The sequence below is a fragment of the Rhodofomes roseus genome (genome assembly GCF_022264815.1).
Source record: "Rhodofomes roseus strain CIRM-BRFM 1785 chromosome Unknown C8Q71scaffold_2, whole genome shotgun sequence".
Lineage (NCBI taxonomy): Eukaryota > Fungi > Basidiomycota > Agaricomycetes > Polyporales > Fomitopsidaceae > Rhodofomes > Rhodofomes roseus.
The window spans coordinates 1,105,692-1,132,112 of record NW_025952958.1 but is presented as its reverse complement, the minus strand read 5'-3'; the positions used below and the strand labels follow the sequence as shown (position 1 = coordinate 1,132,112).

Here is a 26,421-nt window from a genome sequence, read left to right as displayed (position 1 = left end):
TCAGATCTACAGCAGCCCCGGGCGCCTGATTATGGGCGCCCATGCGGGTGGACAAGCGCGTCGCGTGAACTTGGAATCAGCCACTCCTGCCCAACTCCTGCCCGGACACTCTCCACGGCCCTATTTCGTGCTGTCCCTGTCTTCGACATGCCGCCGAAACGGACACGCCGAACACCTCCTGCACAGTCTGGACTTTACGCTGGAGAGCGGCTCAAGCGCGCAAAACTCACAGACAGCAGAGGCTATTCAGCTTGGGGATGGGTGGGGACGGAGGTGTCTGACGCATCCCAAATCGCTCTACAACATCGGTTAGCCACCTGTGGCTTCTCGGAGAACAGCTCACATCCTCTATGTCTGAACCGCTACGCCTCTGCCAAGTCGCCATCCATGCAGAAGAGTTGTCTGAACGGTGGCGGAAAGGTGGCAGAGGGGGAGCTGGAGGATGATATCATTGTCATTTCGGACGATGAGGCACCCAGATGTACCAGTAAGGCTTGCAAGTCAAACCCGTATTGTCTCAACTATCTTGGCCAAGAGAAGTGGGAAGATGAAGGTGAGAGATACCGAATAACGAAGACACAGAAAGTCGTGACAACGCTCTGTCAGTGAAAGCACGCAATGCTTTTCTGAAGGCTGCCAATCTCGGAGAGAATCCGGCGAAGCACTCCAGGAAGCCAGGACTTCCCGTTGGTTTGAGAGTATGTGAATGAGCTATCTTTGTTTGAGCGCGTCTTGACAATGGCTTTGTCTCGTTAGAACCTGGGTGCTACATGCTATGCAAACGCATACCTACAGGTCATAGTCTCGTAACGTTGAAACTTCTGCGACTCAACTTCTCTCTACAGGTATGGTTCCAGGACTTGCCCTTCCGCAATGGCGTCTACAGGTGCCAGTTGCCCGAGGATGAGAAGTTCAGCTTGGAGGTGCGTTCCTCACAGTGGCTCTCCGATCAACAATTCACTGTTAGTAGGTTTCACCCATTTTTCAGCTTCAAGTCGCGTTCGCAGCGATGCAAGAAGGCATGGAGAGCGCTTTCAACCCCGTCAAGTTGGTAGAAAGTCTGAAACTTCGGACCACGGAGCAGCAAGACGCACAAGAGTAGAGTTCTAATCATAGTTGCTGCGCTATGTGTTTTCACACATTGCCTCTAGGTTCTCAAAACTATTCATGGCCCACCTCGACACTGAATTTCAGAAACAGCCGGATCCGACACTCAAAACGCTGGTAGCCAATCAGGTATGAAGCACGATGCAATTCCGTCTGTCCGCGGTCGCTCATGGTCGCTCATGTCAACCAGTTTCAAGGCAAACAGACCTATGTCACAACATGCCAGAAGTGTCAGTATCGCTCAGAACGGAGTTCGGACTTCCTTGAGCTCGAGGTCACAATCAAGGTTTGTAATATGGCAGGCTGGCAACCTCCGTCTAACGTCAACTACAGAACAATTCAACACTCGAAGAACGAATGGCAGCTGTGCTCGAGCCTGAGATGATGTCCGGAGACAACCAGTATGCCTCGCCGTCCTTCCATGCCTCATCAGTCACCTCATGTGCCACAGGTACTCTTGTCCGCGGTGTGAACGCCTACAAGATGCGAAGCGACATATGGAGCTCAGCTCCCTCCCTCCCGTGCTCCACTTCTCCTTGCTGCGCTTCGTGTACGATCTGTCGACCATGGAGCGCAAGAAGAGCAAGCACAACATATCCTACCCAACCACGATCGATATGGACAGGTTCCTCGGGCCTCCGGAGTCAGGCCCTCGGAAGCGACGGCGGAGAGGTGACGATCAGAAGACTTTGTACCAGCTGCGGGGCATTCTGTTGCACAAAGGCGCCAGTGCATATCATGGTCACTATGAAGCACAGGTGTTCGATGTTCAGTAGGTTCCACCCGTCTATTGGTGCAGCACATGTTTTGACTGCGTCGTGCGAAGCACTCAATCATGGTACCAGTTCAACGACGAGACAGTAACCAAGATTGATTCGCTCGTGGGGAAAGTACCAAATGGTACTCAAGCTGGCTCGAAGGCGAAGTACGTGAACTGCGATGCTGTTTAAGTACTACAAGCCTGAGGCAGTGATTGTTTCAACAGGAAGAACTCAGCGCCAACAACAACCAATGGCAAGGCCAAGAAGACTCCCCCATCCGCTGAGAGCGATAACAGCGACATCGAGATTCTGGAGTACGTCTTCTCATTTCATGCATCGCGGCTAATGTGAACACGGCGCACAGACAATCATCGCCCGCAGAGACAGACAAGCCTTCGCTCGATAGACCAGTGTAAGAGGATATACAATGGTCCACATGCGAAACAAAAGATCTGATGTTGTATAGGTACATCTCATCCAAGGAAGCATACATGCTCGTCTATTCCCGCGTTGACAATGTCAAGTCTGCTAGCGCAGAGCGCCCTGCGACGTCCACTGGCACAGGCCAGGACCATCATACAGCCGGCATGTCCCTCCCGAGACCACCCCCGCGAGCGGAAGCAGCTGTTGCTGCTTTGAACGAATGGCAAGCGTCGGCATGTAAGGCGTACGACGACAAGTGAGGACTGGTTGCCCAGACTGTCGCTGACTAGACTAACACACGAGACAGGAAACAGCAGACGCTGGCTCAGTTCGACGAGATACGCCAGAGAATCATGAGCATCGTCAAGTCGTGGAACCTCACTTCTCGCGATCAGGTACGCACCACTCACTCGTTGACCGCCGCTACTTTACGATTGTCGTGTAGGAGTGTGTGGTGGCGAGCCGGCAAGGTCTCGAATCGTGGATATCACGCCATCTAAAGCCACTATCGCCCTCAAAGCCTGAGTCTGAGTCTGAGTCGAAGGCCAATGATGAGACAGCTAGTGCCTCACCCGCGGAAGACAAGGACCCGGACTCGAGTAAGTGAAAGTTGCACGGAGGCCTCACAATCTGAATATCTGTAGTAGAGCCCACTAGCGATAAGGACGTCATAACCATGTCGCAGGTCTTGTGCGAGCACGGTCGGTTGGATCCCAGCAAGGCTGGTGACATGAAGCTCATAACCACGGTGTGTCCGTCTGGTAGTCTTGTGCGAGCATGCAACCCGCTCACTCGAAACAGGCAGCGCACCGACGAATCGCTGTGGAAGAGGCTTGTGAGCTGACACCAGCTCTTCATCCTCTCAATGTATGCGAAGAGTGTGTCGTAGCTTTATTCAACGGTAGGATCTTGTCTGCCTGTCTTCCATGCACTGACGTCTGATGTTCCGTATGCAGAGAAGCTGTATCAGGTCGAACATCCGCGCTTGGTGGATCAGTTTGACAGTATTTCGGCGGTTGAAGAGGATGAGCCTGGCTATTGGATATCGAAGCAATGGTTGAAAGGTATGCCGCACACTGGAGAGTCAAGACCCAATCTCATCGTCGACCAGACTGGAGACTATCGAAGCCGAAGATGCATGTCCCGTCGGGACCAGATTCTCCTCCAGATGCCCCCGACTTCGTGCAAGACGTCAAATGCGAACATGGTGGTCTGTCTGCTAACATCACTGCTCGCCGGCGAATATCTCCAGAGGTGTGTCTCGTGGTCGTAGGAAGCCACTGTACTGACGTGCCGTACAGGCGTATGTTATTCTGAGGCGTCTTTTTCCAAGCTGGGAAGCATTGTCGACAGACGCCGAACTGTGCCCAGTATGTGAAGCACTCCTACATATCTCTAAAGAGGACAAGCGCGAGTTTCGGAGACAAGCCGAAGAGGAAAAGGTGCGAAATACGTATATCTGGGCATAGTAGCTGCCAACAACCGATCACGTAGGCGAGGCTCAAGCACATGTACGACAATGCATTGAACGGGAACACTGCCTTGCTCGAGAACACACCTTGCGCCATCGTGCCTGCTCAGTTCGTTCGAGCATGGAGGCAGTGGCTCCTACGTCCGGCTGAGGTTTCCCGTCCAGACAAACTTGATAATTCACTGTTTATCTGCGAGCACGGCCTCCTAACCCTAGATCCGAATGTCAACAGCGACATGGACACCTCAGTCACGATCATTAAGCGCACTGATTGGGCTACTATCGAAGAACTGTAAGGTTTACCACGGATACTAGTCACCTCACTTGCTCACGTTGCATATACAGATACACCGCAGGTCCGTTGATCGCGATAGAAAATACGGGTTCAGAAATCGAGCACGAGCTGCCAGTGTGTGCACCATGTCGCCTGAAAAGGTACTACGAGCTTACAACAAGGTTGCTGCGTGCTAACACAATCGCTAGGAAATCAACATTTGATGTCACTGAGATCACCATCCGCATCCTACGTCCTGACGCCCCAACACCTAGCCCCGAGACCTACTCCGAAGAACCAACAGCAGGACGAGTGGCAGAGACGACCAAACTGTCTACACTCGTGACGTATGGCTCTCGGAAGAATGGGGCGTTACGACAATCAAGCAGGATTAGGCAGGTGAAAGAACAAGGCAAACGCCGTCGGGTCACCATCACGAGTGCTATGTCAGTGAAGGAACTCAAAATTTCGGTATGTGGCAGTGTGGAGGTCTCATTTTGGTGACTGACGATGTCATGCAGCTCCAAGAAGAACTAAGTATCCCGGTGATATCTCAACGACTCTACTACCATGGCCAAGAGCTGGATGACAGTTCTGCAAAACTCGCATCTCTGGGTATCTTATCGAATGATCTGCTGGATCTGCAAGAACAGGCCGAAGATGTCGACCTACTCAGTGATTCGGACAATGAACCGGGGGAGCGTCATAGGAAGAGGAGAACAGAGGGTCAAGGCTTCGGAGGCACACTTCTCGGCGGGCTCCCCGCTTCTGACATGGAATCGCAAGCAGTTGCCCATGTTCCAAAACCTTCCACGAGAGCTTGCCCCGCTTGTACCTTCGAGAACACCCTCGACTCCGCGGCTTGCACCGTCTGCGAAACTGTGATGTAGTGGCTCATGCCTCTGGTAGGCTCGGGGCCAAGGAGGAGGTCACAAAGTCAAGATGTACGTACATACATAGTGGTTAGTAATTACAAGTTCGGCGGTAGCAATGGTGCTTTTTCTACAGAACGGAAAACATAATACAGCGAATGACTGTGCGGAGGAGAGAACGTCGAACCATGCGTGCAGTCTATGGCAAACCCGGGATGTAACACATAATATAGCAACTGGTCCGCGACACGGGAACTAAGATGTAGAATAAAAGACGGGGACAGAGGCTGGCGGAATGGAGATGCCATAGTGCGGCGACGTTGTGCCCATCGTATGCAACCGGCTAGCGTCTGCAGCGCCAAGTTGAGACTCCATGATCGCACCCGGCGGGATTGGCAGCCTAGTGTGCTGTGTTTGCTGCTGCAGCAGCGAGCTCGCAGTCATCAGGACATCCATCTCGCTGGACAAAGGCCCGATCATGTCCACCGCCTGGGCCACTGCGGACTGCGTGGCTACCGACACATCCTTCACCGTAACCTGGGCCGCAGAGGTTTGCGACGGAGAAATACCGGCAGAGACGGCGGCCACGTTGCGGTCGGCAGCGACCTGACGAGCAGCTTGGAGCACGACTTGCTGAGCAGCTGCCGTCAGGGCGTTCGATTGGGACGTGCCCTCCTGTGCTTCTGCAGCCATCTTCGAGTTGATCGCTTGCGCGGTCACCGTCAGGACGTGTTGCTGTTTAGCAAGCGCCTGCAGTTCGGGCCCGACATCGTTAGGAGAGGCTACGACTTGTGACTGTGCCTCCTGTGCGACTCGCTGGGCAGCGGTGGTCAGCACTTGGACCACTTGGGAATCAGGGGCAACTACAGGAGCTATAGGCGTCATTGTCGTCTGTGCTCGAAGCATTCTGTCAGAAGTATTAGTTGAGTCAAGCTACAGACGGCAGCAACACGACCGACCGAGGTGGATTAGACTGCCCGACCACCGTATCGCTCATGACACGGCGAGGGTTTTGGATGTCACCGACCAAAGACGGCCGTCGTGAAGGAGTGAACGTCGAGTCCACTGATGCCATAGGGGCAATGGTCACATGCACCGTTTGGGATAGGAACTCCTCTTTGCCGTCTTGTATGAACTGGCGAGTTACCGTCAGACTAAGCGAGAAAAAGGAAAAGAAAACCACCAACTCTAGCCTCAACCGTGACGTCGCAGTTCTGAGCATCGGGTGTGGGTATTCCGGACAATACATCATCTTTCCAAGACAACCATGACGGAAGTGACGGAGAGCTATATTTAACGGGCATATTGGTCCGCGACGCTTGAGGGTCCCAAATGCGTGGAGCCCAAGACCACCGCAATCCGACATAAGCCACCCCAGGTGGTGTACCGGCCAATCTCCGCTTGAAAGGACGAAACATCCAACCAGTGTCGGTTTTCTTCGCATCGACATGCCAGATATGGTTGCCCTTCGATTTCGACTTCTTGCCATCCTCGTTGAACCGAGAGATATAAGGCTGGTTCCACAAGAAGTTGCGGATCTTTACGCGTGACGTATCGGTGAGCTCGGGGATAGGACAGCGAGAAGACAAGGATGCACCTTTTTCATCGGGATCTTTTCCTCCGGATAGCCCTGGCGGGCGAGCTAACGTATATTGAGTGATGCGCACTTGTGCGAGCAATGTGCAACGTACCTCCTCGAGGAATGCGTTGGTGAACGCCTGAATCCGGAACTTGAATGGCCGAAAATCAGGCGATTCGTCGAGCCGTTGCATCTTCTTGGCCATGAGCGTCTGGTGTATAGGCTCCCCCTTCGCGTCGGTCGCCTCCACTGTAGAGATCGATCAGTACCCTGAATCTGACGATTGCCGACTATAACGTACGGTTCGAGCAGGTATTGTCGAGGAACTCGAAGAAGATGCGCTCAACCTCGGCACGATACTCCTGTGGGACTTCATTTGCATGGCCCGAGGCTGTCGATCCACCCTCGGCAGAAGGTGATCCGCGGCTCATGCGCCGTTGACCCCCACGGGGCGGCTGCATAGAAGCCGGCGGCCCCTCGGCACCGACTACAACGTCCGCTCCTTCAGCTCCGGCAGAGGGAGAGTGGTATTGTGAGTGCGGGAAGTCGCCGAAGTCGTCATCGGAGTCCTGCCCATCCATCTCATCATCAAGCGCGGGGGACGAAGCACGAGAGTACATCGCAGCCGCTTGGCGCGCTTGCATGATGTCGTACGGAAGGTTTGGCGGTTCACCTTGTTGATGAGCGAAAGACGAGGAACGCGAAGAGCGCACAGAGTGATGGGAAATTAATGAGGCAGACGATGAAGATGCCATGGGTATTGATTGCTGCTGCGATAACAAGGTAGCTCGAGTAGGCGAATGGAATGCAGGCGGCGGCGGAAACTGCAATGAAGACGGGCCGCCTGCAGATACGCCAGACTCCGGGATCCGCACCAAGACGGCGCCGGCGGACAAGGAGTGTTGATGGTGATGAGTGAAAGATGCTGACGGGTCTCGCCACATGCCTCCAGGAAGTGAAGGATTGAAGCCAGTAGACGGCAGAGCAGTAGAAGGCACGCTAGATGCGATGGGAGATACGTATTCCGTTGCAGTGCGTGCCAGACCCGATAAACTGTCCAGTGTAGGATACTGTACACCCGCTTGCAACGGGTGTGAGGAATTAGGTGGGTCCGACGCAAGGGCCAATGGATGAGGGGGTATCCCAGCAGAGCTTTGTGGACGTGAAGTGGAGCCGGTCGATGATAGCGATGATGGGAGGGAGGATATATCGCTCAGCGACGATACGAGCGGAGGTGGTATCGTAGAGGGAGCAAAGGCAAAACCAGAGGAAGCGTGCGTTGAAGTCGACAAACGCCTGGCTGGCACCGCGGGTATGGGCTGTGGTTCTTCTTGAGGTTCCAGCTTCATGGCCTTCATGGCTCGATCGCCGTCTATAGCAGACGCGCCACGTTTTCGCGAGAGGTCAGAGGTGTCGTACATCGCGTTGGGGTCGAGTTGGTTGGACGGCTGGAAGACCGAGAGCGCATTTAAGTGCTGGTGTTGCTCGACGTCCAGCCCAGCTGTGACTGAAAAGGTCCGCTGCTAAGTGACATTACGCAGGCGAGGGAAGGGCGACCAACCAGATGCATCAGCTATTTTCACTTGAGAAACGAGTTCTGCGACGAGTAGTACATTCCGCTTCAACTCATCTACGATCTGCTGCGCATCCGTGGTAGAACCCATGTCGCAGGCTTTGCTAGCGGAACTCGCCGTACGTGCAATGCTAACAGAGGAGGATCAGTGTCAGCAATTGGCAGGTAGACTCAATAGCGGAAGGGATTGTTTACTAACTTTTTCAACATGGTGCCTAAGGCGAATAAATGCGGACTCCCTTGCTCCGGCGAGTCTTCATTTGCGTTTGCACAAAGCTGGGCGTCATAACGAGGATATGGAAACCCAGGGTCAAAGCTTGATGTCGCAGGTCCACTACTCGTAGATGAAAAGCCTAGCTCCGAGCCAGAGCTTAATAGTTCTGGGGGTGACCCTGATGACTCGGTGCGGCTTTGAGATGCATCAACGCCATTAAGTGCGGAAACAAGGGAGGACGGTGTAGCAGAGAACGACGGGGCCACGCCGTTGACAGCAGGAGAGGAAGCGTGGGATGGGCTTGTCGACGCAGTCGTCGCGCTGGGTGATGAGGCGAGGCGAGCGACGTCAACTGCGTCGAGACCGTTGATATGATCGAGTGTAAACGAGGTGTTTTGGCCACCAAACTCTGCCATAAGCCGCTGCGTCACCGCTGCGTCTGCAGCCGTCTCGGAGACGACCTCCATGGCAGATCCTTTCTGTGGTCGAGCCGGTAGATTGCCCAGAGACAAATCCGGAGGAAGGGAGATAGCGTGGGCGGTATCCATCTCGGGCTGATACAGAGTCGTCATGTGGGGATGAACATGGGTGACGGGGGTGGCAGGGACGGTGCCATCGACTTGCGAAGACGACATCATGTTCGGGAACCCCGCCGCGTTACTGTTGGTTTGAAATCGCTGAAAAGACTGCGAATCGAGAGTTGCGGCTGTAAGTGCAGCGTTCGCCGAGGATTGCAGTTCCTGTTGCGAAGCCATGATAGCGGCGGTGCAGATGACGAGTACCGTCCGTGCACTGGCCTAACAACAGCAGGCGTGCCTGTCAAGCACTCTGATCGCCTCGGTAAAGTCTTGAACTCCCCGACCTAGGCAGCGGTGGAAAACCTGGGTATGTCACACAATGGCTTCACGAAGGGTCCTGATGCCACTGACGAGCGAAAATACCTCCGCAAGCACGACGCGAGCGGTGTGGGGATCACGACGATCGCTGGAAGGGTCCTCGTATCCTATCGTCTGTCGGGAGAAGCAAGGCCGTAGGGCTCGAGGGGGGCGGTGTTGCAGGAGACGAGCAGGACCCTGTGTCGGCGGTCGGGCGTGCTGAGCAGCGGGCGGAGGATGCGAGGCGGATGGGATGAAGTCGAGACCGTAACCTGCACTGGCGAGAGGACGCCTTCCCAATTAGCCGTAGCTGAGAATTCATGAACTCCGGTATTGGCTTATCTAATCAAACAGTAATAAACACCGCAGATAGCAGCCACTCCGTCTTCGCGCGCCACCATCGCCCGCTTCGCGTACACACCTCTCCGTCCTCAGGCTCGTCCTCGCCTCCCCTTCGCCGCTTCTCCTCGCAGGCCCCACGGCCCAGCCCTCCCGCCGCGGCGCTGGGCTTCACGGCACCGTCGTTTGGCTTCTGGCTTGCTACGACAATGCACGGCGCGCACACGGCCCCAGCCACCAGGCGGCGCTTTCCTGTCGAATCAGGATGTCGCGTTCGTGCAGCTGGCGAGGCCTGGGCCTTCCCGCAGGTAGACCTGCCATGCAAGTCATATAACACCTGGACACGATACCCGTCGATAGTGCCATCCGAACATCCTCCCAGACAGGATAATGTGAAGCTCCGTCTGCGCGTGAAGACACACTATCTAGCGCTTGCCTTCCCATCTCCCTCCAGTCGCCTTCCCGTGCCTTGGCCACGATGGGACTCGTGATAGATGTGAGTAATCGCGTCGCATACATTGCTACATCAGCCATTGCCTTTGACTCTCAGGCTCTGTCCACCCAGACGTAACGGCACAATATCCGCATAATGCAGCGGAACGCCTACAGTGTAGCCGTCTATCACCTGCACGGGTAGTCAGAGGATGTGCTTCGACATCTCAGCCGCCTCAGCTCTAGGCCCGTCGTCCGCATGTCGTTGCACCTTCGCCTCTCCGCTGATGAGGTACTTTTTAATACCATATCCGTGCTAGCGGTATGCAATGGAGCGTCCGGACGTCCGATGTTATGGCTTATGGCCCGAGTCGATCTGCAATCGCCGGAAGTAGCAATGTACATTCCGCAGATGTGTAGCTGCACGCATTGATCTTGGCCCGCCTCGCCATTGCCAGGCGATCCTGTGCATGTGTCCGTAGATAGTTGTGAAATAGACCAGAATGGCCCGACATTTCGGCGTGCTTGTCCCACCGGACTTGAGAGAGTGGCCTTGATTGGGCCGATCCAGTCTGTCGCCCACGCACGATCGCCCTAGACGCCCATCGTGCTCTGCCCTCTGCATCCGTCCTGCGCGTCGCATACCCGCGATGGCATCAACAAGCAAACAGTACAAGGCCATAGGCGAAGACATATGGAAGGGCAGGACAGAGAAGATCGTACGTTCTTGCTCCGGGCTGCATACATCATGTCCCTGGCGCACGCGCAAGCCTGACTTACTGAAGACATAGAATGCAGAGCTGTTTGCTCTCACATATGGAGCCCTCGTGGTACAGCTCATACAGGACTATGAAGATTACGCAGAGGTCAACAAGCAACTAGAGAAGATGGGCTACAACATTGGAACGCGTCTCATCGAGGACTTCCTTGCGCGGAGTGCGATCGGACGCTGTTCGGATTTTAAGGAGGTCGGGGAGGTGGTCGCGAAGGTGCGTAGACGTCCGTTGTGTAGACGATCGATTCACCATGTGTAATCGTTGGACAACACAGGTCGGCTTCAAGTCTTTCCTGAACATAACTCCCACCGTGATGCATGCCGGACCCCTCCCGTCCGAATCAACACGAAGTAGCACTCCGACTCCTTCAGCAAATGCAGTAGGGTCGTCCTTCACGTTGACCCTGGACGAAAACCCTCTTGCGGAGTTTGTGGAACTTCCAGAGGAGGCGCTCGAAGGCGGGTTGTGGTTCAGCAACGTGTTGTGTGGTGTCCTGAGAGGTGCTCTGGAAATGGTAACGCATGCTGCACGTTTTACCCCGCTCTCGACCCCTCTGATAGCGTGTCCTCTCTTCAGGTTCAGATGCAGGTCCAGGCGAGCTTCATAGCAGATGTGTTGCGTGGCGATGAGACCACTGAGATCCGAGTGACGCTGCTCAAGTACTTGGAGGAGGAAGTGCCTGTAGGAGACGACTAGACGTGTGTACGCGCCGATGTACAGTACGCTAAATTATTCCACCCCTGGCCCAAGGAGCTCGATGTATTGCAGCGTGAATATCCAGCGCGGTGAAGGACTAGTGCAAACAGCAACATATGATTCCTCGCCCAACACGTCGCACTCCGACCACCCCTGCACTCTCTCTATGCGTACCGCACGACCCTGTTGAGCTTCCTCGCCGTGTGCGCGTTGGGTCTTGATCTCTGGCCCCTGACGGGGAATCCCAGGGCGTGCCGCAGACCCACGTAACTCCCAATGTTACGCAAATGTGCGATGTTGTCCCTGATATCCCTGCGCAGCTCTGCCCCAATCCTGAGGCCTCTCAGCTTATCGCCGGGGAGCTCCTTCTCCGGGTTGGAAGCATCCACAGTCGTAGGTCGCCGTGGAGCGGCGGGAATCGGTTCTGACAGCCGTGGAGGGACGTAATCCGGCGTCGCGAGCGGAAAGTGCGGTAAGGTGGATGCGGTAGATGGCGACGAGAGGAAGCCCGTTAAGCTAGTAATTTGCGAGGGTGTGAGCTCGCGAATCTTGCACCTATCATGTATTTGAGTACGAGCACAGAGCCTAGCGGCGGTGAGGTGTCCAACGCCGTAGAAATGGGTCAAGGCAAACTATGACGCCGGTCAGTACCCGAGCAAGAGGATAGGTCGGTGCGCATACCTTGACCAGCTGCTTCTCTGGCAGCAAGGTACCAAGGATGTGCACCATCCTGTATGAGCTGTGGTCGGCGCTCAGTCGTCCAGCGTGCAAAAGGATGGGAGACGCGAACAAGCGCCGGTGAGACGCCGGGCTACTTCGGTTTCGAACTCCGAGCCGAACCACTCGAACAGCAACCATCCACTGACTCCTTGGCTGACTCTACTCGCCCTCCCGGTGCTGCATATCTGGTGTGACGATGTCGAACAACAAGGCAGAAGGAAGGCGCGAGGATGCCTTGGCTAAGCAGCGCAATCAAATGCGCGAGGAGTTTGAACGGCAGAAGCAGTCTCTCATCAACGAAACGGAGAAGGCTCGCCCCTCATCCAACCGTTTCGTCGGCCAGAATGACTCCATGGAGGATACGCTCAAGAAGAGCACCGTTGGTCTTGTCAAGCTAGAGGACTTCCAACAGCGACGGAAGGAACTCGAGGAGGCAAAGGCTAGAGAAGCTGCACGGACGAGCGAGCTGAAGTATGTCGTGTTTCCATTTGAGTTGTCGTTCTAGCCCGTGCGTGAGCAGTCCACTAATCAGAAGTGGAGAATTTGTTTAGAGATGAGCAAAAGAAGGCGAAAAAGCGGAAGAAGGCGGCAAAGTCAACGCTCTCCTTCGCCATGGACGAGGAGGGAGAAGGCGAGGATGACGCCGACAACGGAGAGCAGCCCGCTAAGCGGCCCAAGTCGCGCAAGAATCCCAATGTCGACACGTCGTTCTTGCCTGACCGCGAACGCGAGGAGGCAGAGCGACATCAGCGCGAGGAGCTCCGACAGGAATGGCTGAGGAAGCAAGAGGAGATGAAGCAAGAAGAAATTGAGATTACATACTCATTTTGGGATGGCAGCGGTCATCGTAAGAGCGTGATGGTGAGTCGCCTTCCGTAGAGTAGCTGGGCACGGCCTGACCACGTAGAACATGCACGCGGATTGTTTGCCCATCCCTGCCTAGTGCAAGAAAGGCGATGAAATAGCTACATTCTTGGAGAAGTGCAGGCAGCAATTCCCTGAACTTCGAGGTGTCAGCGTTGACAATCTCATGTATGTGAAGGTAAGATGTTCGTCGACGTTAGTACCGCAGGAATTATTGATGTCTCCACAGGAGGACTTGATCATCCCACACGTGAGTTTGCATGCACTGTGTGTGTTCTGTTATTGACGTGCACCGTAGCACTATACCTTCTACGACTTCATAGTCAACAAGGCCCGTGGCAAGTCTGGCCCGTTGTTCAATTTCGATGTTCACGACGATGTTCGCCTGCTGGTTGACGCCACCATTGAGAAGGACGAATCGCATGCGGGGAAGGTCGTGGAAAGAAGTTACTATCAGCGAAACAAACATATATTCCCTGCGTCGAGATGGGAGGTGAGCATGTCATGCGGCAGTGTGCTGTGCGATACATACTCACAAGGTACAGGTATACGAGCCAGAGAGGAATTACGGGAAGTATACGATAGCTTGATCGTCATCGCAAGACCTCTACTCGCAAACATATCTATCGTTCTCGTACCCGCACGTCTTTTGTCGTTGCATCATGGCTTTCCCGTGTTTGTACGTCGCTCGCTGAACTATCAGCACCGTGAATAGTAACTGCGCTATTCGCTCTCCATGCCACATGTATCACTATTCTACGAGCCAAGGTCTTCGTTGCCCCTCCGCCGGAGATGTTCTCTTTAAAGTTGCCTAGGCCAGGCTCATAGACTTCCGTCTACTCATCCGGCGCAGGATATATATTATCAACGGCATCGTGTAGTAATACTTTGCTTCGTTGCGCTAGTAAAAGACATGACTAAGAATTTGTTTTGGATAAATTTTGTATGGCCGAGATAGCTCAGTTGGGAGAGCAGTAGACTGAAGGCAGGAAGGTTCCAGCAGCTGGCTCGAATTCTAAAGGTCGGGCGTTCAATCCGCCCTCTTGGCAATCATATTTTTATTTTACGTGTGCTCGCAATGGCAGAGAACTCACGAATCGCAGGGGGACTCACAAAATCCGTCTCGGGAGTTGAAGCCAGCATAGACGCCGAAGGCAAGCCGATCACGTGGTCGGTATCTAGTGACGCTCCTGTGCATGCAGTCGTTCGAAATCCAGAGTGGCGATTGAGTCGGATTGTCCCTTCCTATACTCGCCTCCTCTGTATTGCGCCGAAGATGTCTGGTGCTGGTCCTCGCGAGAATATTTTCCCCACCCGGATGGCTTTGACGAATACGAAGCTGCGCCTCAAGGGCGCACAGACAGGCCATTCGTTGCTTGCGAAGAAGCGCGATGCCCTTACGACAAGGTTTCGGGCGATTTTGCGTAGGGTCGATGAGGTGGGTGGTTACAGCCATTGGGACATCGCACCCCGTATCAATGAATGCGCTAGTGCTTACCGTCGCTGATGTGCGTAGGCGAAGCGGAAGATGGGCCGGGTCATGCAGTTGGCGTCCTTCTCACTAGCAGAGGTCACATATGCCACAGGAGACATCGCGTATCTGGTGCAGGAACAGGCAAAGACCGCAACCTTCCGAGTGAAGGCGAAGCAGGAGAACGTCTCTGGGGTCGTCCTTCCGACGTTCGAAGTGGATCGTGTCCCGGGAACAGGTCAGTACGAAACGTACATTATAGCTATTGTCTTCTCAATCTCTGCCCTGCAGATTTCAACCTGACCGGTCTCGGACGCGGCGGACAGCAGGTCATCCGAGCGAAGGAGGTCTACGCTAAGGCCGTTGAGACACTAGTGGAACTCGCATCCCTTCAAACAGCATTCATGATTCTGGACGAGGTCATCCGTGCGACAAATCGCCGTGTCAACGCAATCGAACACGTCGTCATTCCTCGATTGGAGAATACCATCAAGTACATTTTGAGCGAGCTCGATGAGATGGATCGTGAAGAGTTCTTCAGGTATGGATCCTTCCCTGCCTAAATGGTACGTCTCGCTAACATAAGGCACCCAGGCTGAAGAAAGTACAAGGCAAGAAGAAGCGAGACGCAGAGACAGCGGAAACACAGCGGAGACTGCTTGAGGAGACACAAGAGTCAGTAGACATCACACCTGAGCTTGGCGGAGGAGGTGGAGACTTGCTTAGCAGCAAAGACGAGGATGTCATCTTCTGATCCAACCCGTTGACCTTATGTATACCAGCTTCTCTCTCCATATCTGCCTTTTTACACATTCGTCTCGCATACTTTCCATGCCACGACGACAGTGAGAACGGTGGCATGGTAGATGGCCTGAAGGCCCATATGGCATATGATGTGCGTAATGGCGCATACATACATGGTGTATTTTGAGATGCAATGCGACAGCCGAAAAGAGAAGAACACAAACGAACACGCAATCACTACGGTTGTTTCAAGAGTCAGAAAACACAATCACTTTCATGAGGGACTGACTCACGTCAACCATCTCCACATCCTCACCCGACTTGCCGTTCTTCTTGCGGTCTTTCCTGTCGAGAATTGCCCGCCTGCACCAGCCATGTGCCCTCAGAGGGTGGACAGACAACGAGTGTGCTTTTACATACCTGTCCTTGTCCAGCTTGATCGTAGTGATGACAACATTGCTGGGGTGGATGCCAATGGGTACCGTCGCGCCGTTCGACTTGTCGCGCTGGACACGGTCAACGTGGATCACCCACTTCTTGCGGTACACCTGCGTGACCTTGCCCTCCCGACCCTTGTACTTTCCCCGCACGATCCGCACCTCGTCGTCCTTGCGGATGGGTAGTGACCGTGCCTATGGAAACGCATGAGCGTTCAACCTTCACGTCGCAAAGTGGGGACATACGTTGTGCTTGCCGCGGAGCTCTTTGGAGAGCGCCGAGGACATGATCTTGCGGCGGACAGACGAGGGGGCGGCGAAGTGCGCCTTGCGCGACTTGCGCCGGGAGGAGGAAACGTCTAAAGTACAGAAAGTGTCAGCACAAGGTCGGCCTACCAAGACGACATCCAATCCGCCGAGCATGCATCCAGCCTTCAAATCCACCCAGATCGACCGTTTTTTCGCGCTCTAGCAGACCGACGGCGTCCAGGAAAGCAGAACAACAGCAACTGACCAGGGTTGAACTTCATCTTGAGGGTCTTGAGGGTTTCGTCGGGGGCGGGCTGTATGGCGTTGATTCTCTTGCAGTGCCCGAAACGAGGAAGGTTCTCACGGGGGCCCACTGGATAACCCCTGACACCCCTACTCCGGCGATCGGTTGTGGGCGCTTACTACACACTCACTTGCAATCACTTCCGTCTCGCTGCTTTCATTGCGTCTGCCCAGCACCATGTCTGCGGACGAGAGAGTGCGTCCGACAAAACTGAAATTCAAGGGGGAGAAGACGAAGAAGAAGCGTAAACGAGAGGACGGGGATGAGGGCTCCAGCAGCCGGCGTCGACGAAAGGAGGACGAGGAGAGCCCCGAGACATGGGTCCTCCCTGAGCAAGCTATGGAAATCCGTGGTCCGACCTTCATCACGCATCCTTCTGACCCTTCACCTATCTGCATCACGTACGATTCCACTCGCGGGCGAATTGTGCTTCATTCGCTGGACAAGGACAAGACAGAGGATGCAGCAGAGCCGGTGAGCATCCTACAGCGCACTCCTACCGAGGTCGCGCAGGTGTGGGTGACAACGCGGGTTGCCGGCTCTCTCACTATAAATCTGCGGACTGGAACGGGAGAAGGCAAATTCCTGTCTTGCGACAAGCATGGGCTGGTGTCTGCAGACAGAGAAGCTCGTGGGCCCCAGGAGGAGTGGACACCCGTTGTGTTCCCGGATGGGATGGTAGCGTTTCAGAACATCTACGAGAAATATCTGGCCGTTGATGAAGTTGCTGGAGGCACGCTAGCTCTGCGCGGGGACAGCGACGAAGTGGGCTTTGCGGAGCGTTTCTGGGTCAAGATCCAGAGCAAATACAAAAGGGAAGCGCACGAGGAAGAGAAGAAGAAGGAGGGCGTGATGGATGAAGGCAACGTAGACGAGGCTGGTACAAAGTGAGTCGTGCTGACGCCTTTCGCCAGTCTTCAACTGACACCGTCCGGTCAGTAAAATGTTTCAGGCTTGGGGTGCCGGGAGATCTGTCACTTCCGCAGAAGACAAGAAAGAGGTACGTGGATGTCATAGAAGTTGCGAGGATGGTTCTGACTGCTCTCGCGCAGCTGAAACGCGCTAAGAAAGAGGGGCGGCTTGCCGAGGCAATGTTAGACCGCCGTGCGAAGTTGAAGAGGTAAGCTCGTCCTCTGCTGAAGTTCCGCGCGGCTCACCTGCTTGCAGTGACCGCTTCTGTTGAGTCGCCCTCCCCGGACATTATACTGTACTACTTGTGTAACCCATTGCTCCTGTTTGCGTGTATCAATAGTAGACTTCTGGATCATGAACCGACGTTCGTTTGTCTGCGCAATGAAGCCCTGGTGCGCGAATCTAGTACCGTTTGTCTTGGAACCAATGCTATCAAGTGACCCGTTATGCATGCATTGGCAGGGTGAGCACTGAGAATGGGATTAGGTATTTAGCAGGCCTGCAGGTGGCTGCGCGCGACGCGTCTGAGGCGCACGACCACGGGCGTCTACACGTGCAGCGTACAGGAAACGCGGCGCAAAGGCGCTCATTACTCGCTACGCGTTTTTTTGCCACATCTCATTGCGACTCCCACTCGCGAGCCATGGTGAGACATTCGACAGTCGTTGAAGCATATGGTATACTTGGGATTGAAGAGGTAAAGTACTTCTCTCAGCGAGTGTCAGAGTAAAGCTGATATTTCTATCACCATTCAAGGATTCATCGCTGGAGGTGGTCAAGAGCGCGTACAAACAGGTACGTGATACATGTGCAAAATATCGGATACTCGCTCAAAACGCGTACAGCTCGCGCTCAGGACACATCCAGATAAGAATCCGGGGAATGAGGATGCCACCGCCCAATTTCAGAGAATCAGTGAAGCATACAACGTACTCGTCAAGCACCTAGATCGGTCGTCGTCGCCTCCGCGCAGGCCACCACACAGCCATTCGTATAGCCCATTCAATGACGATTCTGATGACTACGACGAATTTGACTACTACGATGACTACGATGACTACGACGAAGACTATGAGGACCTGAACTTCTACATGTGCGCTGAATGTGTTGTTCGTCCAAGCAACGTGTTGACAGTGGCCACAGGTTCTTATTTGAGGAGCTGCTGAGGGGGAGGGCTAACCGTTACGCCAATATGCGTGAGTTGTACACATTCGACTGCTCAATCGTCCTCACTCGCTTTTCCAGGCTACAATCGCCATAAGCCGACGGCGCCCGAGTCTCCAGAACAGTATCAGGCGCGCATCTCTCGTATGCGAGAGGAGCAGGAACAAGCAGAGGCTCGTCGCAAGCGAGAGGAGGCTGCGCGAAAGGAGGCGCAACAAAGGGAACGGGAACGGGGTCAGTCTGCGCATTGATAATTGCGTCATGGACAATGCCTCACTCCCCACAGAGAGCAGACAGGCTGAGGAAAGACAGAGAGTCAAGGTCGCTCAGAAGAAGGCTCAGGCCGCCGCTTCCCAGAAGTCGGTTGAAGAGAAGGCTCGTACTCGGGAGCAACATCTCCAACGTCTGCGCTCAGAGATTTTCGCCGCCGCTCGTCGTGGGGATTCGGCGCGAGTCAAGAAAGGCGTCTACGAGGATAACGTCGACGCTGCCGGTGGTGAGATCAGAAAGGGCGGTGAGAAGTTTGTCGAGACTCTGCCCAATGACCCGCGAGAGACTTTGTTGCACATCGCTGCGAAGTGTGGCGATGCCGAGTTGGTAGAATGGTTGGATTCGCATGGCAAGTTGATCGCACTCTATGTTGAACATCGACTGATGTATGGGCGATAGGTGCCGAGTCAGATGAACGAGACGGGCAAAATTTCGCGGCATTCCATGTCGCTCTACAGGCTGGACACATTTCGGTCGTCAAGTATTTCATATCCACCTACGAGCCTCAGGACTCCGATCACGAGGACATCTACAGGCGACCTGAGCCTAGCTCGCTTCTCAGACTTGCTGTGGGTTCACGTGAACCGGAAGCCGTTTGGACGGTACTTGAGAACCGGCTAGCCACTCAAGAAGACATAGTTGCAGAGTGGCCATTCGTGAACTCTGCTGCTGGCAAGGCGACCATTGTCGGAACAGGCGGAAGGAAACAGGAAGGCAAATATGAGGAGATTCGGAACCTCCTCGTCACCTACGGACACCTCCCGCCTGAGAGCCAAGCCACGGAGCCACAGTCGTCAGAGGCAAGGACTACGAATGGTCGCGCCGTAAACGGCGGAACCTCGCGACCAGCCACACACTTCAATTCCCGCAAGTCGCCGTATCCGTCACCACCGCCAGAAGCAGGGGAGGATGGCTATGCCCATCAAGATACATCGAGTTCAGGGAGAGGATACCGTGGTCAGCCACGCTACAGGCGACCGTACAAACAGTACCACCAGCACCGCCACGATTCCCCTTCCACGGCCTCCGACCGCGCTTCGTCCGACGAGATACCTCCCAGTCCCGTCACCGATGCGTCTTTACAGAACCAGCCACCGTATGCGCGGGGGCGTGGTCGTGGCAGAGGTGGCTATCGCGGTCGAGGCAGGGGCAGGGGCCGTGGCGGAGGCCAGGCTCCTTCATAACTACTCTTTGACTGCTGGATCCCTTCCCTGTGTTGTCCTTGTTCCATTACCCCAAAACGGCCTTCACTGCGCATGCCAACATTCATGACCTGGGCAGCCCGTCTTTCTCATTTTTACTCTTGAGCGCTTCGACTCGCGCACGACCCCACGTACTGTTCAAGATCACCGTAATTGTCACCACTTTGACTCATGCTGACTTCATGAAATGCTCTGTACACATAGTTCTCCGTCAAGCACGCATCCTCTTCTGCAAGTCTCCTCGCATGTACCATTTACTTTCTCGCGCACATGTAATAGATCACCAAAATGGTATTACATAATCATCCTGCTGACAAAGCCTGTTGTTGCATGTCCACTGGATCGCAGTGGCTCCGGCTTCGCACCGTACACTCACGATCGCTCGCACTTCCACACAAGACTCACCCACTGCGAACAGTCATATTCACAACATGGGTCGGCTAGCAGAGATGCAGAGGAAGCTCCTGGAGGTATGCGCGTCGACTCTTATGTGTATATGCCGGTACTGATCCCCAGTAGCAAATGATGGGCCCAGAGGCAATGGGTGTCGCGAACGCGAACCTAACGTGGTCAGACGAGAAGGTCTGCAGGAACTTCCTCTGCGGGACGTGCCCTCATACTCTCTTCACGAATACAGTACGCACTTTAGCCAACAGACGTTCGTTGGTGCTAACACAGCAGTAGAAAATGGATTTGGGAGCATGCCCTAAGTCACACACGGAGCGCTTGAAGACAGAGTTCCTCCAGGCAAAGGAAGCAAACCCGAACGACCCCGTCTTTTCGCGCTTCCAAATGGAGTACGAGTCGAACATCTTCGCCTTCGTCGACGAGTGTGACCGGAGAATCCGTGCAGCGCACAGGAGGCTTGAGAAGACGCCTGAGGAGAACGCGAAGACAACAAACTTGGTACGTATGCATCACACACTTCGATTCTCCTTTGCTGATAGCGCTGTAGATGAGGGAAATTGCTGAGATTGAGTTGGCTATCCAAGGTGGAACGGAGAAGATTGAGACATTGGGTATGTCACAACCGCCTTATGAGCAATATGTTTCGGAGCTGACTGTGTATCACAGGTGAACAGGGCAAGGTGGATGAATCAATGAGGGAGATGGCTGCCATTGAGGCTTTGAAGAGTGAAAAGGCCGACAAGGAGGTGCGCCGAGTCTCTTTCACGGACGACCTTGGGTTTGATGACTGAACTGCCAAATCAGCGGGAGCTTCAACAATTGACAGACACTTCGGGTGCATCTGGTCACCAGAAGCTACGTGTATGCGATGTCTGTGGTGCATACCTGTCTGTCCTCGACTCCGATCGTCGTCTCGCTGACCACTTCGGTGGCAAAGTGAGTGCTTGAATATGTGGGTGTCTTTATGCTGTGCTAACATTCAGTATCTAGATGCACCTTGGCTATCATGAACTCAGGAACATGTTGGTGAAGTTCAAGGAGGAGCGCGAGAAGCGCAAGATGGCACCTCCTTCCTCCGTGCCCTCGGGTGCGCCAGCTGGGGCCGCCGGTGGCGGTATCCCTCCGGCGCCCAGTGGTGTCCCTCCTCGGGGCGACTTCCGCGCGCGAGACGACTTCAGGGACCGGGACCGTGGATTCGACAGGCACGGCCCTCGTTATGAGTAAGTCTCCGCTATCTAGGGATGGTGCATGTCTCAATTGACCATGGTCGTAGTCGAAGGGACAGGGATCGTTCGCGCTCACCAGGGCGGCGCCGCTACTGATTATTTGGCTGCTACGATTGTTATTTGGTGTATTGTAGTCACGTATTCGAATTTTATTCAGTGTCATGTAAGTCAGTCTGCTTGCAGCGAGTCGCTGTTTGAATGAAAGACCCCGTGTGTGTCGGAGCGCCCGCACCGTAACACCAATGATCGCTCGACGCTGTCGAGTCCAGAGTCAGTGCAGTGTATAAAAGAACGATTGACCTGGGACCCTGCGATACATATTACATGAATCATTCACCATCGGAAGGCCGACCTGTTCTACCTACGTACCAACTGACGGCTTTGCTGGGCAACGTTTCGTGGAGCAAGTTTCTGTTTAGCTTGAAAGCTTGAGCGTCGGACGGCGCGGCGCGTAGTAAACCAACCTCTGTGCTCCTCCTCTTGCGGCTACACTGTGGTACCATAGATGCCGCCAGCCATACTCATAAAGATACGCAAATATCTGAGACCGGACGGCGACAAGAATGCTATAAGGATCCGCAGACGAAGGAAGCTCATAGGTGCCCTCTGGGCAAGCTTGCCATCCGTTATGTACGTCCCGCTCGCGTACGCGCTAGTCAAACTGTCTGACAGTTGAGAAGTGTCGTATTGCTTGCAGTGGGATACCTATGGATGCTCTCTATACCGTTTCCTGCACTGGGACAGAGGACGTATATTGACGAGAATGCGCTACAACCAGGCCAGGTTCGTGGCGGCTTCGAGGCAGTGACGAGCCGTGCTGAAGTCACCTCCACTATGCACAGGTCAACACCCACTGGAACTGGGATGATGTCCATCGCGCAGACCGATACCTTGAGGCGTTGGAGCAACTCCGAGACAGGAATGCATCAAGCGTTGAGTGAGTACGCACACGATCTCGTCCGCGAATATGTTCGTTGAAGCAGGCCCGTACAGAGTTGCTGACTACCTGGCGACAGAGTTTCGAAGAGCTGGTCTATCTGCCGACACCCAAGAGTACTCATTCTTCACAACGAACGGGGTGAGTACTCTCGCTCGGTCTTCAGATATCCGCCTTAATCCGAGCTCTATAGTCCAAGACTGGAGTTAACGCCTACGCCACCTTCTCGTCTCCTCGAGCCTCTGGCACTGAGGCTATGGTCATCAGTGCCTCTTGGTTGAGCAGAACTGGTGAGGGCGATGGTACGCTCAATCTACGGGGAGTGTCTACCGTATTGTCTCTTGCTTGGTTCTTGAGAGGTTCGCTACTGCACGATGAGACCCCTGTGCCGCGCTGACTATGTGCAGGATACTCGCTTTGGGCCAAGGACCTCATCTTCGTTGTCAGTGACGGCTACCTGGAAGGCATGCAAGCGTGGGTCACAGAATACCATGGGGTATCACAGCCAAGTAAGCTATTCAGCTCGTTCAGCATCGCTATGAGATGACCTCTGCAGATTTGCAGGCTGAACCTCTAAGACTGTCGTCTGGCGTAATCTGGACAGCTCTGAACATCGATTACCCTGGACATTCATTCTCACATCTGGGGGTGTTCTTCGGTCAGTGTCTTCAGAATCAAACGCCCAATATCATGCTCATTGTGAAGTTGTCCAGAGGGCCTGAATGGTCGTCTTCCTAATCAGGATCTAATCAACTCCTTCCAACGTATCTCGCTATACACGGGTGGCGTGCCCATGCTCGTCTACGATCACCGAGACGACGTAGAAATCCTGGGTCTTCCTTCCTGGACTCCGGAATCCATCAGGGACAATAGCGAGCTCAAGGAGTACGCTCGTCGGGCCAAGAACGTTGTGCGACACGTTGCGTATCAAGCCAGAGGACAAGCGAGTGGTGTGCACGGTTTGCTCCACCAGTGCGTCCGCCCCACTTTCGTACACTGATGCAGTACCGACTATTCTCACTAAATGCTCATAGATTCCGCATTGATGCCATTACACTTTTCGCCGTCCCTGCGACAGGTCCACATGGTTTCCATGCCATTGGCCGGTACGTCCCATGCCACGGGAAATTCGAAGCCCTTTCTCATTCAAATGCCTTCCAGAATCGTCGAGTCAACACTGAGGACCATGAACAACTTGTTGGAGCGCCTTCACGCATCATTTTTCTTCTTCCTACTGGTGGGCCCGACGACATTCCTGAAGATCGGCAGCTTCCTTCCGAGCGCGGTGTTGATCAGTGTAGCGATGATGTTCTGCGGGCTGCAGGGCTGGGTGAAGGCCGGCTGGGTATGGATGCTGGACGAGGCACAAGCCACCAAGGACGAGAAGGTTCATAAGCGTGTTGGCAACGGAAGATGGTCGCGCAGACAGAGGCCTGTTCTCAAGGCGGTCATGGTCATGGCCGCAACGCACGGGCTTGGAGTCGTCGTGTTCTATCTGTTGACGCGTTCGTGGTATCTCCACAACTCCACGGTACGCATGCCGTGTGTACAATTACGATTTAAGAGCTGAGCGCCAGTGTCTCTCTAGGTCGCACCGCTCCTCGTATCCAGTCTGCTTGCCGTTCTTCCCCTCACCTCTTTGCTACTCTTACCAAAACAACCGGCCCAAGAAGCACCGCTTCCGGTGATGTTAAAGTCCCTGAACCTCTGCCTCACCTCGACAGTGATATCCATCCTCTCCGTACTCAACTTCTCCCTCGCTGCGGTCATAGCTTTCCTGACAGGCGTGCCGCTGTGCTACGCCTCCTCATCAGCTCGCTCAGAGTTGCGGATAGCAAAGTATATGGCGTATACGACTCTCGCGTTTGGTTGGGTGGCGCTGCAACGGTATGAGGTGCTCAAGGCTGTCGCGAATTGGGAGCTCCTCGGAGTATGGTTCGCGCCCTTCATGTGTATAGTGTATGCACCGCTGGTGTTGCAGGCAGCACTCGTGTGTCTCTTGCCCAGCGAAAGCGCATGAGGTGCAACGTGTAATCTTTAGCATATTCTGTAATGTCATACCAGCCCCGAACTCCGTCCACCTTTTCTCCGCTGACGCGAGTGTGAGGTGATGTGTTAAGTATTGCAGGTTGCGACCATCGCATCGCACTGCAGAAATCAAGAGCAAAGCATAAACTTACAGACTAATAAAGATAAGGACTAGTCATACAATGCGCCAATGACCGGTGACGACCCAATTCACTCATTAATGTCCATGGGTGCACCCGGTTCGTCGCCAAAGAGATCGTCTTCTTCTTCCTCCCCATCTTCTCCGTCCTTTTCGATGATACCATCGGTGTCGCCTTCTTCGGGCACGACGCCCTCCTTCCTCATCCTCTGCTTCTCCTTCAGCTCGTCTCGCTGGGCGAGCTTCATGTCGAGGTCTGCTTGAAGCTTCCTCAACGCGTCCTCGAATCGCCTCTGTAGAGATGTGAGCAATCTACTACGCGCAAGCCAGAAGACAGTGGATGACAGACCTTGATGAGAGGATTCGCTGAGCTGGCAATCTCACTGCCCTTCTTCGCAACCGCCGCCTCCAAGTCCCTGATCTCCTCATTGAGGAGCTTCCTTGCCTGGGCCTCGTCATCGTCATCATCGTCATCCTCGTCATCCTCTTCGCTCTCCTCTTCCTCATCATCTGCCTCCTCATCATCCGCTTCCTCTTCATCCCCCAAGGCGAGGTCAAGCTCGGCAGCAAGTTCCTCGTCGATGTCCCCCTCCCCTTCGCCTTCTTGCCCTTCGTCACCCTCCTCATCGCCTTCGCCGTGGTCTAGACCAGGGGTTGCTGCATCTCCTGCATCAGAGCCGACAAAGCCGGGGGTAGTGGGGTCCATAGGGTTCTCTTTCTCGATAAACTCCGAGTCGGAGAGGTCAGGGTTTACATTCTCGAGTACGTCTGCGAGTGCATGAGAGGGTGCGATGCCCAGTCAGCTTCGACACTCACCATACCGGACCTGATCTGCCAAGGCGTCTTCTTCCAGCAGTCTTTCGACCTCTTGCTCAACAGTCTCAATTGTCTGCAGGTGGGAGCGGTCAGTAATGATCAGGCTTCGGAGGAGAACACGCACTCGTCTGTTGACTCTCTTCCGGAATCGTCGTTTCCGAACATGGTGGAGGGGAGGTGTGAGACCGTGTGGCCATATGAACTCGTCGACATTGAAACCCTTGTGGCTCGTTAAACCATCTTCGTTCTCGATGGGCTTATCAACGACGAGCATCTGTATCAGATACCTCGTTAGCGTTGATATGCGTCGGACACAGCAAATCGCGCAACCTGACATATGTCTGCCACTTTGAACATCTGTTTGTTGTCCAATGTCTTCTGTGCCTCGACCATGCATGGCAAGTCGACGAGTTTCGCCGCATATGTTTTGTTGCCTATGTGGAACACAGCTCGTCGCGAGTCTTTGCAGCGACGCGTCAGATACCAGGTGCATGAAGCAGAGAGTTCGCTTACCCTTGAACTTGAACCATACGTCGTTGCTGATGTCCCGCGCGGCGACCATCTTCCTCAGCCTGTCACAATCCTCTCCGGGCGGCATTCGCAATACGAACTGCTCTTCAAACACCAAGTCCTCATCGTCTGAGTCTAGTTCCCTGTCGTACGGCCCGAGGAATGACATGCCAGGAGCATTCGCTGCCGCCTTCTCGCCCAGCTTCAGCTTGAGCTTGGGCGGCGGCTTATTCCTGTTCAAGGCGGAGCGTGTCGTTCGTCCCTCCGAGTAGTCCATGGTGTACACTGGAGGCGTGCTTCTTCTTGATGCTGCACGGGTCGCACGAAGAGCTGCCGCTGCCGCTGCACGGGTCGGACGGTAGTCCTGGTCGGCGTCCTTGGACGGACCAGAGTCGTCCGGATCCTGGTCGTGGTCGTGGTCGATGTCGTCTACGTCGTCGACAACGATGAGATCGTCTTCCATGGCGGCGAGGTCACCTGAGAACGGACACCGAGTTTAGAGTCGTGAGTACGCCGGAGGCCGAGAAGCACAAGTCCGAGTGCGTTAGGCGCGAGTTGGGCGCGAGTACTTTATTTAGACGCCGCGACGCGCGTGTCACAACGGTGACAAAACCACGCGCGTGTCACT

The 26,421-nt window shown here is 54.5% G+C and overlaps 12 protein-coding genes and 1 non-coding gene across 13 annotated transcripts; 9 read left to right on the top strand and 4 right to left on the bottom strand.

Moving 5' to 3' along the window:
- Positions 1 to 79: 79 nt before the first annotated feature.
- Positions 80 to 5,045, top strand: C8Q71DRAFT_219038 (cysteine proteinase). The gene is made up of 24 exons (XM_047917088.1): positions 80 to 553; positions 607 to 698; positions 757 to 795; positions 846 to 923; positions 971 to 1,098; positions 1,152 to 1,236; positions 1,298 to 1,393; positions 1,441 to 1,508; positions 1,559 to 1,879; positions 1,934 to 2,032; positions 2,093 to 2,182; positions 2,233 to 2,280; positions 2,335 to 2,547; positions 2,599 to 2,686; positions 2,737 to 2,890; positions 2,936 to 3,039; positions 3,093 to 3,192; positions 3,248 to 3,355; positions 3,403 to 3,545; positions 3,593 to 3,733; positions 3,786 to 4,054; positions 4,108 to 4,197; positions 4,246 to 4,507; positions 4,558 to 5,045. Exons 1-24 carry the CDS (start codon positions 148 to 150, stop codon positions 4,924 to 4,926), a joined length of 3,591 nt encoding a protein of 1,196 aa, XP_047783803.1. The 5' UTR covers positions 80 to 147; the 3' UTR covers positions 4,927 to 5,045.
- A 118-nt stretch (positions 5,046 to 5,163) lies between these two features.
- On the bottom strand, positions 5,164 to 8,690 carry C8Q71DRAFT_827541 (uncharacterized protein; the record flags this gene model as incomplete). Its single annotated transcript, XM_047926317.1, is given in 8 exon segments — positions 5,164 to 5,815; positions 5,850 to 6,043; positions 6,096 to 6,446; positions 6,506 to 6,550; positions 6,600 to 6,736; positions 6,789 to 8,007; positions 8,020 to 8,191; positions 8,260 to 8,690. The coding sequence occupies 8 exon segments, from the start codon at positions 8,688 to 8,690 to the stop codon at positions 5,164 to 5,166; spliced, it is 3,201 nt and encodes a 1,066-aa protein (XP_047783802.1).
- A 1,781-nt stretch (positions 8,691 to 10,471) lies between these two features.
- On the top strand, positions 10,472 to 11,530 carry C8Q71DRAFT_218915 (transport protein particle complex subunit). Its single transcript, XM_047917087.1, has 4 exons — positions 10,472 to 10,639; positions 10,712 to 10,909; positions 10,971 to 11,210; positions 11,273 to 11,530. Exons 1-4 carry the CDS (start codon positions 10,571 to 10,573, stop codon positions 11,390 to 11,392), a joined length of 627 nt encoding a protein of 208 aa, XP_047783801.1. The 5' UTR covers positions 10,472 to 10,570; the 3' UTR covers positions 11,393 to 11,530.
- A 26-nt stretch (positions 11,531 to 11,556) lies between these two features.
- On the bottom strand, positions 11,557 to 12,121 carry C8Q71DRAFT_699560 (mitochondrial 30S ribosomal protein S13; the record flags this gene model as incomplete). Its single annotated transcript, XM_047920074.1, has 2 exons — positions 11,557 to 12,024; positions 12,074 to 12,121. 2 exons carry the CDS (start codon positions 12,119 to 12,121, stop codon positions 11,557 to 11,559), a joined length of 516 nt encoding a protein of 171 aa, XP_047783800.1.
- A 187-nt stretch (positions 12,122 to 12,308) lies between these two features.
- C8Q71DRAFT_827536 (XAP5, circadian clock regulator-domain-containing protein) lies at positions 12,309 to 13,867 on the top strand (the record flags this gene model as incomplete). Its single annotated transcript, XM_047926316.1, has 6 exons — positions 12,309 to 12,592; positions 12,664 to 12,973; positions 13,056 to 13,154; positions 13,206 to 13,226; positions 13,275 to 13,469; positions 13,522 to 13,867. 6 exons carry the CDS (start codon positions 12,309 to 12,311, stop codon positions 13,564 to 13,566), a joined length of 954 nt encoding a protein of 317 aa, XP_047783799.1. The 3' UTR covers positions 13,567 to 13,867.
- A 57-nt stretch (positions 13,868 to 13,924) lies between these two features.
- C8Q71DRAFT_t14 lies at positions 13,925 to 14,025 on the top strand. The gene has a single exon. It is a non-coding gene; the product is annotated as a tRNA-Phe (tRNA).
- A 31-nt stretch (positions 14,026 to 14,056) lies between these two features.
- C8Q71DRAFT_734247 (vacuolar ATP synthase subunit D) lies at positions 14,057 to 15,633 on the top strand. The gene is made up of 5 exons (XM_047922390.1): positions 14,057 to 14,414; positions 14,493 to 14,685; positions 14,739 to 14,988; positions 15,042 to 15,553; positions 15,611 to 15,633. The coding sequence occupies exons 1-4, from the start codon at positions 14,253 to 14,255 to the stop codon at positions 15,199 to 15,201; spliced, it is 765 nt and encodes a 254-aa protein (XP_047783798.1). The 5' UTR covers positions 14,057 to 14,252; the 3' UTR covers positions 15,202 to 15,553; positions 15,611 to 15,633.
- Positions 15,440 to 16,051, bottom strand: C8Q71DRAFT_698734 (translation protein SH3-like domain-containing protein; the record flags this gene model as incomplete). The annotated part of the gene is made up of 2 exons (XM_047920032.1): positions 15,440 to 15,823; positions 15,875 to 16,051. The coding sequence occupies 2 exons, from the start codon at positions 16,049 to 16,051 to the stop codon at positions 15,440 to 15,442; spliced, it is 561 nt and encodes a 186-aa protein (XP_047783797.1).
- A 307-nt stretch (positions 16,052 to 16,358) lies between these two features.
- On the top strand, positions 16,359 to 17,305 carry C8Q71DRAFT_698496 (FRG1-like family-domain-containing protein; the record flags this gene model as incomplete). Its single annotated transcript, XM_047920024.1, has 3 exons — positions 16,359 to 17,068; positions 17,121 to 17,181; positions 17,234 to 17,305. 3 exons carry the CDS (start codon positions 16,359 to 16,361, stop codon positions 17,303 to 17,305), a joined length of 843 nt encoding a protein of 280 aa, XP_047783796.1.
- A 356-nt stretch (positions 17,306 to 17,661) lies between these two features.
- On the top strand, positions 17,662 to 19,814 carry C8Q71DRAFT_218708 (DnaJ domain-containing protein). Its single transcript, XM_047917086.1, has 7 exons — positions 17,662 to 17,790; positions 17,850 to 17,888; positions 17,939 to 18,186; positions 18,237 to 18,289; positions 18,339 to 18,491; positions 18,544 to 18,876; positions 18,927 to 19,814. Exons 1-7 carry the CDS (start codon positions 17,737 to 17,739, stop codon positions 19,709 to 19,711), a joined length of 1,665 nt encoding a protein of 554 aa, XP_047783795.1. The 5' UTR covers positions 17,662 to 17,736; the 3' UTR covers positions 19,712 to 19,814.
- A 100-nt stretch (positions 19,815 to 19,914) lies between these two features.
- C8Q71DRAFT_734233 (uncharacterized protein) lies at positions 19,915 to 21,530 on the top strand. Its single transcript, XM_047922389.1, has 9 exons — positions 19,915 to 19,976; positions 20,049 to 20,199; positions 20,249 to 20,365; positions 20,414 to 20,635; positions 20,685 to 20,748; positions 20,804 to 20,883; positions 20,942 to 21,073; positions 21,128 to 21,357; positions 21,411 to 21,530. The coding sequence occupies exons 2-9, from the start codon at positions 20,161 to 20,163 to the stop codon at positions 21,457 to 21,459; spliced, it is 933 nt and encodes a 310-aa protein (XP_047783794.1). The 5' UTR covers positions 19,915 to 19,976; positions 20,049 to 20,160; the 3' UTR covers positions 21,460 to 21,530.
- Positions 21,531 to 21,868: 338 nt separating this feature from the next.
- On the top strand, positions 21,869 to 24,638 carry C8Q71DRAFT_877061 (Gaa1-domain-containing protein; the record flags this gene model as incomplete). The annotated part of the gene is made up of 11 exons (XM_047928420.1): positions 21,869 to 21,993; positions 22,044 to 22,146; positions 22,206 to 22,300; positions 22,357 to 22,441; positions 22,494 to 22,659; positions 22,708 to 22,809; positions 22,857 to 22,958; positions 23,014 to 23,272; positions 23,335 to 23,406; positions 23,462 to 23,831; positions 23,889 to 24,638. 11 exons carry the CDS (start codon positions 21,869 to 21,871, stop codon positions 24,318 to 24,320), a joined length of 1,911 nt encoding a protein of 636 aa, XP_047783793.1. The 3' UTR covers positions 24,321 to 24,638.
- On the bottom strand, positions 24,539 to 26,324 carry C8Q71DRAFT_903775 (TAFII55 protein conserved region-domain-containing protein; the record flags this gene model as incomplete). Its single annotated transcript, XM_047928827.1, has 6 exons — positions 25,797 to 26,324; positions 25,614 to 25,744; positions 25,408 to 25,557; positions 25,284 to 25,356; positions 24,817 to 25,235; positions 24,539 to 24,760 (listed from the first exon to the last, which is right to left on the bottom strand). Exons 1-6 carry the CDS (start codon positions 26,254 to 26,256, stop codon positions 24,539 to 24,541), a joined length of 1,455 nt encoding a protein of 484 aa, XP_047783792.1. The 5' UTR covers positions 26,257 to 26,324.
- Between the last annotated feature and the right edge of the window lie 97 nt (positions 26,325 to 26,421).

Excerpts from the sequence above, each read along its gene's own strand:
- C8Q71DRAFT_218708 (XM_047917086.1), top strand. The coding sequence starts at position 17,737 with ATGGTGAGACATTCGACAGTCGTTGAAGCATATGGTATACTTGGGATT. Across the intron at positions 17,791-17,849 it reads GTATACTTGGGATTGAAGAG|GATTCATCGCTGGAGGTGGT; the intron begins GTAAAGTACTTC and ends TCACCATTCAAG. Across the intron at positions 18,492-18,543 it reads ACAAAGGGAACGGGAACGGG|AGAGCAGACAGGCTGAGGAA; the intron begins GTCAGTCTGCGC and ends CACTCCCCACAG.
- C8Q71DRAFT_734247 (XM_047922390.1), top strand. The coding sequence starts at position 14,253 with ATGTCTGGTGCTGGTCCTCGCGAGAATATTTTCCCCACCCGGATGGCT. Across the intron at positions 14,686-14,738 it reads GGATCGTGTCCCGGGAACAG|ATTTCAACCTGACCGGTCTC; the intron begins GTCAGTACGAAA and ends TCTGCCCTGCAG. Across the intron at positions 14,989-15,041 it reads GATCGTGAAGAGTTCTTCAG|GCTGAAGAAAGTACAAGGCA; the intron begins GTATGGATCCTT and ends TAAGGCACCCAG.
- C8Q71DRAFT_218915 (XM_047917087.1), top strand. The coding sequence starts at position 10,571 with ATGGCATCAACAAGCAAACAGTACAAGGCCATAGGCGAAGACATATGG. Across the intron at positions 10,910-10,970 it reads TCGGGGAGGTGGTCGCGAAG|GTCGGCTTCAAGTCTTTCCT; the intron begins GTGCGTAGACGT and ends TGGACAACACAG. Across the intron at positions 11,211-11,272 it reads TGAGAGGTGCTCTGGAAATG|GTTCAGATGCAGGTCCAGGC; the intron begins GTAACGCATGCT and ends TCCTCTCTTCAG.
- C8Q71DRAFT_734233 (XM_047922389.1), top strand. The coding sequence starts at position 20,161 with ATGGGTCGGCTAGCAGAGATGCAGAGGAAGCTCCTGGAG. Across the intron at positions 21,074-21,127 it reads CTGACCACTTCGGTGGCAAA|ATGCACCTTGGCTATCATGA; the intron begins GTGAGTGCTTGA and ends TTCAGTATCTAG. Across the intron at positions 21,358-21,410 it reads AGGCACGGCCCTCGTTATGA|TCGAAGGGACAGGGATCGTT; the intron begins GTAAGTCTCCGC and ends CCATGGTCGTAG.
- C8Q71DRAFT_219038 (XM_047917088.1), top strand. The coding sequence starts at position 148 with ATGCCGCCGAAACGGACACGCCGAACACCTCCTGCACAGTCTGGACTT. Across the intron at positions 1,880-1,933 it reads GCACAGGTGTTCGATGTTCA|CACTCAATCATGGTACCAGT; the intron begins GTAGGTTCCACC and ends CGTCGTGCGAAG. Across the intron at positions 4,508-4,557 it reads TGAAGGAACTCAAAATTTCG|CTCCAAGAAGAACTAAGTAT; the intron begins GTATGTGGCAGT and ends GATGTCATGCAG.